General features: G+C 44.1%; 1 protein-coding gene across 3 annotated transcripts in view; it reads right to left on the bottom strand.

Moving 5' to 3' along the window:
- Positions 1-1029: 1029 nt before the first annotated feature.
- Positions 1030-12125, bottom strand: part of MOB2 (MOB kinase activator 2) — a 154821-nt gene continuing 143725 nt past the window's right edge. For all 3 annotated transcript variants that reach the window (XM_056850724.1, XM_056850723.1, XM_056850722.1), the window contains exons 4-5: positions 3350-3474; positions 1030-1718 (exon numbers count right to left, since the gene is read on the bottom strand). In XM_056850724.1, the coding sequence (XP_056706702.1) occupies positions 1387-1718; positions 3350-3474 (457 nt within the window). In that variant the 3' untranslated portion in view covers positions 1030-1386. The remainder of the gene's footprint in view (positions 1719-3349; positions 3475-12125) is intronic.

Below are 12125 nucleotides of genomic sequence, written 5' to 3'. Positions count from 1 at the left end.
TGCAGCATTTGCCTAAAATAACTGGGGCATGAAAACTGCAACTGATCTCCAGAAGCATTTCTTAAACTACTTAACCCATTAGTGTGGGTCGAATAGTGTGGAGGTAACTTTTAATATGGCATTTGTGCCATATTAAAAGTTACCCCCCAAATGCCAAGAAGCTATGCAAAACTATTTTAGCTAGACTGCATAGTACCGAGAACTCTAGCCATGCTTTCAAAGTTAGCTAACAATATCATCTGTAAAAAAAACCAATTACATACCAGGGTCAAGGGTTTCCCAAATCGCATTATTTCGACATTCATGCACTCACAGAGTAAGAACATTAAGTTAATGATGGCAGTACTGCAGACAGAACAACAAAGCTTATGCCTGATAGAATTTTTTTTATTATTATTGGACAGATGAACTAAAAGAAGCCAACAGTATGATTATATGCCAACAGCCATCTCTCTAGCATGGTTGGTGATGGACTGCCATGCCCCTTCCATCCATCTCCAGCTCCTCCTACTCAACACACAATAAACGGCTGCCGCTTCTATCACTGATTTTGGACTCCAAGCTTCCCACTGTTTTTGTCCTGAACTTGTGTCTGGGAAAGGAGGAGCCAGGAGGTCAGACAGAGGAACTAGGAGCAATAAGCAAAATAGGTTTATGGATGCTTTTTCAAGGTTCGCGTGTTGGGACCAGGTAGACTGAGAACCACATCCTTTAAGTACGCTGGAAGCCTTATTGCTACTCTAGTTAAGCCAAACACACACTTCTTCCCATTATAAGCCACTAAAGGGCTAGATGCAAAAGGTCTGAAGAGGGGGGGGAGAGGAGGGAAAGAGGGTAGTTTGAGTAAAAACAAAAGACAAATCCCAAGCCTTCCCCAACCCATCAAAACATCTGCATCTTGAGCCACTTTATAAGTAAAAGTTACCTCTTATAACATCTTAAAAATGGCAGTATCACCATCCTAGAGAGACAGACAGACAGAAACGGGGCTTTCACGCAAGACCAAACAAAAAAAAAGGGAGAGGGGAGAGAGTGGGCAGACAAAAAAACCCAAAGCAGTGGCCCAACTCAAAAATGTGGTTCTTCTCTAAAAACAGCACTCATCATCCATCTCTCAGGGAAGAGAAAGAAAATGGGGAGCAGGAGACAATAAAATAGAACTGGTGCAACTTCTCGCCAAGGATGATGCATTTAACAAAAGCTCCATACAGTCCCATAAGTCTACATGTCCTGTGGTGGCAGCATAATTGCTTAAACTGTCATGGCTGTGTATGTCTGTATATATATACATATGCACATATACATACACATACACACAGAGAATATAGAGTATTCTTTGTTTTTTTTAAAAAATGTTAGCATTAGTTTTGCTCCTGATGGGAAGACTCATCTCTCCTTCACGTGGTTCTGTGCTCCTGCGCTGCTGCCACTACTGCTGCCGTTGCCGCTGCTGCCGTTGCCGCTCCCGTTGCTGCTGCTTCCACTGCTGGTGCAGAGGACCTCTGTGAGATCATCCATGATGGTGGTTTCTTTAGGGTCCACCAGGTTGAACTCCCTGATGAATAGGATGAAGTGTGTGTAGAGTGTGTTCAAGTGTCCATGTAGCTCCAGTGCCAACGTTTCCTTGAAGTGTGAGGAATAGATGTGGGCCAGCACATGGAACAGGTATTTGCAGATCTTCTTCACTAGGGACTCAAAGGAGTTGGGAAATTCTTTGCCTGCCAGGAGAGAGAGGGGGGGGGAGTGGTCATGTTCATTGGAACCTTTTTTTAAAAAAATTAATTCTATTAAGAGAAAATGAGAATACAACAACGAAGAAAACGGAAATACAACAAAAGAAAATGGTAATATATCATTACTAAATACTCATAATACACATTCTTGAGAAGAAATTAAGACCATGCTGCTAATACAACTAAAATATCCACAATAGTGAACCAAGCACTACTCTATCTGTTTATCTAAAATCTGTATGATTGTCACTTCTCTCCCTCTCTGCGATTTACACATTGAAGTGTTTTTTCCATCTTTGAAATTGTTACATTCCAGCGAGTGTCCAATTCTTCTGTATTTTTGTCATTATTATAATATGTCAGCTTAATTAAAGCATAGGTTTCTTTAACCTTATCAAGCCAATTCTTTAAATCAGGGAATATTTTGCTTTTCCAATATCTCACAAGATTTTTTCTTGCAACTGTTCGTATATGGAAAAACATAACTTGAATAATCTTTGGTTTATCTGGAAGATAATTTAATAAAATTGTTTCTGGTCTTAATGGAATAACAATTTCAAGTTCATTGAAGCTCTTGTTCCTCTTTCATTTAAGAGCCTTGGTGGATAAGAGCAAAATGGTCCATGTAGCCCTCTTAATCGGTTTCCCACATGACCAAGCAAATGCTTCTAGGAAGCCAGTAAAGCTGGGCATGAAGGCAACACCCCCCTTACTGTACCCCACCTCCAAATTGGCTTTCAGAGGTACTCTCTGTCTCTAAACACAGACATTCTAACAGCTGTTGACAGAACTTTTCCCCACACATTTGTCTAGTTCCCCTTTCAAGCCACAAAGTAATGCCTGATTAGACCAAAGATAATCATCCTGGCGCATCACAGAATGACAGGCTTGCAATAAATAATGATTGGCTGGCTTTAGATCCAAAACAAATGGAAGTTTACTTGTTCTACTCTGTATTATATCCCCTCTGAATAGTGCAGAATATATACATATAAAATGTAGAAAGAGGAGGAGGAAGAGGAGGAGAAAGAGAAGAAGAGTTGGCTTTTATATGCTGACTTTCTCTACCTTTGAAGGAGAATCAAACCAGCTTACAATATCCTTCCCTTCCTCTCCCCACAACAGACAACTTGTGAGGTAGGTGGGGCTAAGAGAGCTCAAAGAGAACTGTTACTGGCCCAAGGTCACCCAGCTGGCTTTATGTGTAGGAGTGGGGAAACCAACCCGGTAATCCAGATTAGAGTCAACCGCTCTTAACTACTACACCATAAGAACATAAGAAAGGCCCTGCTGGATCAGACCAAAGTCCATCAAGTCCAGCAGCCTGTTCACACAGTGGCCGACTAGCTGCCTCTAGGAAGCCCCCAAACAAGATGACTGCAGCAGCACCATCCTGCCTGTGTTCCACAGCACCTAATAGAACAGGCATGCTCCTCTGATCTAGGAGTGAATAGGCACGAACATAAGAACATAAGAAAAGCTATGCTGGGCCAGACTAAGGCCATCAAGTCCAGCAGTCCGTGCTGGCTTTATCAAAGGCCAAAAAAAAAAAAAAAAAGCCTTACTTGTTAGATGAGACAATTCCCCCCCACCCCCCGAAGGAAAAAAAAACGTACCATATTTTGTAGGAAAGACATCTTCATCTGTCACTAGCTTCTGCACCGAACTCATGACAAAATCCACATACTGAGGGGCGGTGCACTTTATCTTCTTTCCCCGCTCATCATACCAGTAGTATTGTCTGTGGAGAAAATGGACCGCCGTGAAATTTTGATCTTTGTTTCCGCACAGCTCAGGCCTGTTCAAGGAATCACAGGCGGTCTTCAGCTCACCGCTCCGATCCCCCAGATTCTAAGGTAGGATGCTGCAATTGTTTCATTGTCAAATTGCAATTGGTGAGCGGCAGCCTCTATCAGGCCCTGACCTGGATGGCCCAGGCTAGCCTGATCTCGTCAGATCTCAGAAGCTAAGCAGGGTCAGCCCTGGTTAGTATTTGGATGGGAGACCACCAAGGAAGTCCAGGGTTGCTGTGAAGAGGAAGGCACTGGCAAGCCACCTCTGTTAGTCTCTTGCCATGAAAACCCCAAAAGGGGTCGCCATAAGTCGGCTGCGACTTGACGGCACTTTACACACACACAGCCTCTGTTAGGGATGCTGCAGCGGCAGAGGCCACATATCGTGAAAACCGCAAAAGGTATTTGAATGGCGCTGTCCAAGGAATCCTGCCAACAGCAGCTCCAGGCAGCAGCTATCTGAGTGGCCTGGCAGCAGCCGAGATACCCCATTGTCAACCTTGGCTGTTGTCTGCCTCTTTCACGAGGCATCTCCTCTGAAGAGGGCAGCCCACCTTCCGCATCACGAAACGCTGCTGGTAGCCACAGTTGGTATTATCACGACTGAAAGCCCAGCTTTTTGCAGATCACTGGTCGTAAAAGATTTTATTGTAGGTTTGAATAGTTCATGTATGGCAAAACAGACACCAATTCTGAGGCTACGTAAACCTATGGGAACCACTGCATGATTGAAATACAAACTAGTGGCTTCTGCAGGGGTACAGCATCTGCTTGGCATGCAGAAGGTCCCAGGTTCAATCCTCGGCATCTCCAGTTAAAGGGACTAGGCAAGGAGGTGATGGGAAAGACCTCTCTGCCTGAGATCCTGGAGAGCCGCTGCCGGTCTGAGTAGACAATACTGACTATGATGGGTCAAGGGTCTGATTCAGTATAAGGCAGCTTCATGTGTTCATGTGTAACTGTTTTGCTTTCTTGAATATTAACAAATTGATATATTCCTAATCTTTCATTCCAGGTACCACTGCAAATGAATCTATATGAATCCCACCCTGAACAGTACTATTATTCCTGAATAATCTATATAAGACGCAACATCTTTAGATTAACCATCTTTTATTTCAACAGCAACTCAATGTAGGTTTAATCACTGCAATTCACCTCATGCTACCTTCAATCATACGCAGCGGGGGGAGCTCTCTCCCTTGCTTCTAACATACGGTGGAAGTGTAAAATGTCTGATAAAGTACGACCACACAATTATAAGACAGATGTTCAAGCTGTCAAACTTTGATTGGCAACAAGATGTTAATGGGGCCAATCAAGGTAGACAAGATGCAAAAGTTTAGTGTAATAACATCAGCGATCGAGAGATGGCACCCTAATACCAGACATTTTAGCAGCTCACTCAAGAACTTGTGGAATCTCCCCCACGGCCTTCCTGCTCCCTTTTTTCTTTTTGCTGTCAAGTCCCAGCCAATTTATGGCAACCCCTCAGCTCATGGCCTCAAATAATTACTATCAGACAGAAGCAATGGAGCATACACACAGTCAACAATGATTGGAAGGAATGCTACTTGCACAGTGGAAAAGTGCTGTTATCAGTGGCCGAAGGAATAATACTCTATACAAGAACAACCGCCAAAGACATCATGCTATTCTAAGCAACTATGTCCCCCATTTATATCACAGCAATCTCACTATTGTGTAATAGTGCTCATCATTTGTTCACACAGAATCATAGAGTTGGAAGGGACCACCAAGGTCATCTAGTCCAACCCCCTGCACTATGCAGGAAATTCACAACTGCCTCCCCCACACACCCAGTGACCCCTACTCCATGCCCAGAAGATGGCCAAGATACCCTCCCTCTCATGAACTGCCTTAAGGTCACAGAACCAGCATTGCTGACAGAGCAATGGACATACACTCTTTGACTACACTAGAAACCACCCTTTAGGTCCCTTGGCACCTCACCGCTGGAACAGTAAGTCTGTCCTACAAAAGGATATTTTTAGCGTTCTTTCCATACTAGAAAACAGGGCATACGTTTCCAGAGAAGCTTAATGCAAGAAGTTACAGATTATAAAGCTGCTCCGATTTTGAGACCCAATCTCAACACTAGGTACACAGCACCCAAATGCTGACTCTAATCTCCAAATGAAATACTACATTTGCCATTTAGAACAATTCTAAAAGTTTTTGTGCTGAAGCAGCATTACCTCTCCATGTGAGGATGTATACAGCTGGTAGAGTGTCCATGCTCCAAGGCGCTACTGCCTAAATAAAAAGGTAGTACCAATATCCCGGTACTACAGGTGACCAAACTGAAGTACACATATGATCTGATTATGATGCCAGCCAATATAAAATGAGAATGAATTAGTGAAGGCTTTGGTCTTCGCCAGGCACCGCTATTTAAAAACTACCACCATCCACCCAATTGAACTATGGTGGCACGCCTCCAAATTTAGGTTGCTGGGAGGGCAGGAGCCGCCAGCATTTGTGAGTCACCAAGGAAGCCATAAAACAAGACTGGGCCATGCTTTTCAAAAGGGCAAGGTTTCCTTCCTAACTTCAAGCCTATTGCTTTTCTTGCGCAACTGTTTGGAGCCAAGCAGGGAAACGGACCTGTTTGCTATTTGACATTCCTCCGACAAGAAATTTTTGAAGAGGTTTAAAGGGGGGTCATTCTATCTACAGATAATCTGAGATGACATCGCAAAGCTTATTTTCTGAGTAATCCTAGTAAGCATAACCACTCTAGCATGACCACCCCCATTCATGTTTTGAGTAAGGAGCTACCCAGCCTAAGAACATTAAAGGGGGCTGAGGTTTTGAAATAAGATGAAGGTCATTCACATGCTGTTCTTTCATCATCAGAGCATGCCTAAAAATGAATTAACAAATAAAAAGATTAAGGAGCAACAGAGGAGTATTAAGAAGAATATTAAGAACAAAATAGAGGTCTCCAGATGGCATCTCTGTGTTTCATCTGTCTCTCTTTGTTTATTCAAACATTCCAGCTGTCGGGTCTTGGTGGGCTACTATCTCAGTCTGTGGATTTAAGGCTGGACTGTTCTGCTTACTTGGACCTTGGGAGGTGTCCATGACTTATGTGTTAGAAAACTTATTCTTGAGCCAGCGCGGTATAGTGGTTAAGAGTGGCAGACTCTAATCTAGAGAACGGGGTTTGATTCCCCATTCCTCCACATGAGAAGCGGACTCTAATCTGGTGAACCGGGTTGATTTCCCTACTGCTCCACATGAAGCCAGCTGGGTGACCTTGGGCCAGTCACAGTTCTCTCCGAACTCTCTCAGCCCCACCTACCTCACACGGTGTCTGTTGTGGGGAGGGGAAGGCAAGGCGATTGTAAGCCGCTTTGAGACTCCTTAAAGGTAGAGAAAAAGCAGGTTATAAAAAACTAACTCTTCTTCTTCTTGGGCTTGCAGATCCCAACCCCATCAGAACACAGGGGCTACATTCTTCTGGATAATCTGCTCTGTGGAAGGATTCTGGGCTTTGGACTTCTTCTTCCTCATTACTTCTGCCTTGCTATCTGAGTTCAATTTACTATGTTCACCTCCTTTTCTACCTGATACAACATACTCAACTTAATATTAACCAATAGGAAATAATTTCTAGATGGAGTGAAGGTGGTGGGGACATAGGGGAAGTGACCATACCCTACTAGAATTTCTTTTGCAGTGGGGGACCAAGGAATTTTGTAGCCAGACATGTATGTTAGTTCATTAAAATCTGCCCTTCTAAAATCTAAGAGGCATGATAAGAGTCATTCCAAGAATGCTGGAAGGGAAAGGAGCAACTGAAGTGTGGGCTCTCCTAAAAGAAGAGCTCTTATAAGCTCAAGCCATCACCATTTCAACAAGTTGACACATGGTAGGAGATCCAAAAGGCCAATGTGGATTAACAGAGAACTCCATGATGAGTTAAAGAAGAAAAAGGAAACGTTCAAGAAGTGGAGGGAAGGACATACCTCTAAAGAAGAGTATCTGAGGGCTGGTAGGCACTGTAGGTCAGCCATCAGAGAGGCCAAAGCTTAGAGTGAGCTGAGGCTGGCCAGGGAGGCTTGATACAACAAGAAAAAACTTTTTCAGATATGTATATGTGAGGAGCAAACACAAGGTAAAAGAGGCCGTAGGCCCACTGTTGGGTAAAAATGGAGAAAGTCGGACAGAGCGAAAGCAGAAAGGCTCGATGTCCATTTTGCCTCCGTTTTCCCCCCTGAAAAAGAGAACAGACTCATCTAGAGATGGCAGTAGACAAGACACGACATCCGGGCTGGTGGCTGACATGGACAGAGAGGTTGTTGGGAGGCACCTGGCTGCATTCGATTAGTACAAATCTCCCGGGCCAGACGGTGCGCATCCGAGAGTGCTCAAAGAACTTTCTAGAGAGATTGCAGAGCCCTTGCCCATCATCTTCCAGACCTCCCAGAGGATGGGAGATGCACCACAAGACCAGAGGAGGGTGAATGTTGTCCCAATCTTCAAAAAAAGGGAGGAGGGATGATCTAGGAAACTGCAGGCTAAGCAGTCTGACCTTTGTCCCAGGGAAGATACTGGAACAGATTTTAAAGGGGTCAATCTGTGAGCATCTGAAGGACAACTTGGTGATCCAGACAAGCAAGTATGGATTTGTCCCCAACAGGTCTAGCCAGATCTACCTCGTTTCCTTCTTTGATCGAGTGATGAATTTACTTGACTGTAGGAATGCCATCGACATTGCTTACCTGGATTTCAGCAAAGCTTTTGACAGGGTCTCACATGATGTTGTGATGGGTAAGCTGGTGCACTGAAGACTAGACTCTAGGATAGTTATGTGGATAGGGAACTGATTGGAGAACCATACCCATAGAATAATTGTCAATGGCTTTTCATCTGATTGGAGGGAAGTGTCCAGTGAGGTGCCACAGGGCTTGGTTCTGGGCCCGGTACTTTTCAATATTTTTATAAATTACCTGGGGTGGAGGGACTACTCATTAAATTTACAGATGACACCAAATTGGGAGGAGTAGCAAACATCCCGGAAGATACAGATAGAATTCAACGAGATCTGAACACACTGGAAAAGTGGGTGGATGTGAATAGGATGCGATTCAACCAGGATAAGTGCAGAGTTCTACATGTGAGTAACAAAAATGAGACGCACGCATACTGGATAGAAGTGCATGTGAACAAGATCTTGGGGTACAGGTGGACTGTAAACTGAATATGAGCAATCAGAGTGATGCGGCAGCAAAAAAGGTTAATGTGGTTTTGGGGTGTATCAACAGGGGCATAATACCCAAATCAGAAGATGTCATAGTCCCGCTGTACACCACATTGGTCAGGCCACACCTGGAGCACTGTATGCAGTTCTGGAGGCCTCACTTCAAAAAGGATGTGGACAGAATGGAGCAGGTGCAGACGAGAGCTACCAGGATGATCATGGGCCTGGAGACCAAGCACTAGGGGAGAAGGCTGAGGGACTTGGGAATGTTCAGTCTGGAAAAGAGGAGATTGAGAAAGGACATGATTACTCTCTTTAAGTATCTGTCACTTAGAGGAGGGCAGGGTGCTGTTCCTGTTGGCAGCAGAGGATAGGACTCGCAATAATGGACATAAAAGACAGGTAAAAAGGTACCAGCTGGACACAAGGATTTATTTATTTTTTACAGTAAGTGTAGTTTAGCACAGGAATCAACTGCCTAGGGAGGTGGTAAGCTCTCCCTCTCTGGCAGTCTTCAAGCAGCGGCTAGATGAACACTCGTCAGGGATGCTTTAGGTTGATCCTGCATTGAGCAGAGGGTTGGACTAGATGACCTGTATGGCTTCTTCCAACGCTATGATTCTATGATATTGCATTGCTCATCCAGTTATTTGAAGCTTTAAACCATTCGTGCTTATACACAGCCCACCTTGTAACAGCCACACAGAAAAGAGGCCAAGTTCCAGAAGATCACACTGTAAGAGTTTAAGAAGGCAAAGAGGGCCAGAGATGCCTTCCGGCCAGGCAGTGAGACAAGAAAGTCACAAAGCCAGGTAAACCTTATGCGAGGCACCCAGAGACAGCATCAGCATCCTCTGTGCAGATTTCAAATGGCTAATAGCCACCAAGTCCTCTCATCAGGGCAGCATCTACATCAGTTCTCCTGTCACTCATCATGGAGGCTTGGAAAAAAGATAACCAGGTGGGTGGCAGGTGGAGGTGGAAGAGGAAAAAGAAGAAGAGGAAGAAGAGGACGAAGAAGAAGAAGAGTTTGTTTTTATATGCCGACTTTCTCTACCACTTAAGGGAGACTTAAACCAGCTTACAATCACCTTCCCTTCCCTTCCCCACAACAGACACCCTGTGAGGTAGGTGGGGCTGAGAGAGCTCTAACAGAGCTGCAACTTGCCCAAGGTCACCCAGCTGGCTTTGTGTGTAGGAGTGGGGGAAACAAATCCTGGTCACCAGATTAGCCCCCGCCGCTCATGTGGAGGAGTGGGGAATCAAACCCGGTTCTCCAGGTCAGACTCCACCGCTCCAAACCACCGCTCTTAACCACTCCACCATGCTGGTAGAACCAGAAACAGGAGAAAAAGCACAACTTACTACCACAACAGCAGTGATTTGTTGCAAAAGGTACAGCTGTGGAATACATGACTGTTCAAGCCTGCTTCGGGGAACAGGAAACACAGATACTCTGCTTAGTTTGACTGTAACGTTTTAACCGTATTGCACCCAGATGCTATTTCCTGTTATCCCTAAACGGCTGTAAACAGAGTAAAAATTGCATCCAAACTGCGTACACATAGTCATGTAAACCAGTGTGCAACAGTACAAAGGACACTGGACTTGGATCAGGGAAATCGGTTCAGATCCTTTCACAGCCATGAAGCTCACTGAGCGACAGCCCTTCCCCCCTATCGCCATCTTGCTACCTAACAGGGTTATTTGTGTCTCGCCCTCCTCCAACGAGCTCAAGGCAGCATTGGTTCTTGTAGGTTATCCGGGCTGTGTAACCGTGGTCTTGGAATTTTCTTTCCTGACGTTTCGCCAGCAACTCTGGCAGGCATCTTCAGAGTAGTAACACTGAAGGACAGTGTCTCTCAGTGTCAAGGGTGTAGGAAGAGTAATATATAGTCAGAAAGGGGTTGGGTTTGAGCTGAGTATTGTCCTGCAAAAGTATTGTCCTGTAAGTATCAAGATAATGTGCTAATGAGGGTATGGTATGTTAATATGGAACCACTGTATCCTGAAGTGATCTGTTAATGTGTGTAATCCAAAACTAATCTGTATGGCTATTGTTGAATGTTGTCTTTGTCTGGAGGTTTTTCAGGGCAGGAAGCCAAGCCTTATTCATTCTTAAACTCTCCTCTTTTCTGTTAAAGTTGTGCTGATGTTTATGAATTTCAATGGCTTCTCTGTGCAATCTGACAAAATAGTTGGTAGAATTGTCCAGTCTTTCAGTGTCTTGGAATAAGACCCTGTGTCCTGTTTGTGTCAGTCCATGTTCAGCCACTGCTGATTTCTCAGGTTGGCCAAGTCTGCAGTATCTTTCATGTTCTTTTATCCTTGTTTGTATGCTGCGTTTTGTGGTCCCGATGTAAACTTCTCCACAGCTGCAAGGTATACGATATACTCCTGCAGAGGTGAGGGGGTCTCTTTTGTCTTTTGCTGATCGTAGCATTTGTTGTATTTTCTTGGTGGGTTTAAACACTGTTTGTAGGTTATGTTTTTTCAAAAGTTTCTCCATCCTATCAGTGACTCCTTTGATAAATGGCAAGAATACCTTTCCTATGGGAGACTGTTTTTCTTGAGTTTTCTGATTTTTGTTTGGTTCAATGGCCCTTCTGATTTCATTCTTGGAGTAGCCGTTTGCTAGCAGTGCGTGATTTAGATGGTTAGTTTCTTCCTTGAGAAACTGTGGTTCACAGATCCGTCTTGCACGGTCCATTAATGTTTTGATTATTCCTCTTTTCTGTCGGGGGTGGTGGTTGGAGTTTTTGTGTAAGTAGCGATCTGTGTGAGTTGGTTTCCGGTAGACCTTGTGACCTAACTGAAGGTTTGATTTACGGATGACAAGGGTATCAAGAAATGGGAGTTTACCCTCAATTTCCTTTTCCATGGTAAACTGAATGTTTGGATGGATATTATTAAGATGGTTTAGAAAGTCCATTAATTTTTCTTCACCATGGCTCCAAATGGTAAATGTATCATCTACGAACCTGAACCAGGTAGATGATACATTTACCATTTGGAGCCATGGTGAAGAAAAATTAATGGACTTTCTAAACCATCTTAATAATATCCATCCAAACATTCAGTTTACCATGGAAAAGGAAATTGAGGGTAAACTCCCATTTCTTGATACCCTTGTCATCCGTAAATCAAACCTTCAGTTAGGTCACAAGGTCTACCGGAAACCAACTCACACAGATCGCTACTTACACAAAAACTCCAACCATCACCCCCGACAGAAAAGAGGAATAATCAAAACATTAATGGACCGTGCAAGACGGATCTGTGAACCACAGTTTCTCAAGGAAGAAACTAACCATCTAAATCACGCACTGCTAGCAAACGGCTACTCCAAGAATGAAATCAGAAGGGCCA

This window comes from Euleptes europaea, chromosome 6 (assembly GCF_029931775.1).
Source record: "Euleptes europaea isolate rEulEur1 chromosome 6, rEulEur1.hap1, whole genome shotgun sequence".
In the NCBI taxonomy this organism is placed as follows: domain Eukaryota; kingdom Metazoa; phylum Chordata; class Lepidosauria; order Squamata; family Sphaerodactylidae; genus Euleptes; species Euleptes europaea.
The sequence above is the reverse complement of the archived record's forward strand: the minus strand, read 5'-3'. Positions and strand labels throughout refer to the sequence as shown.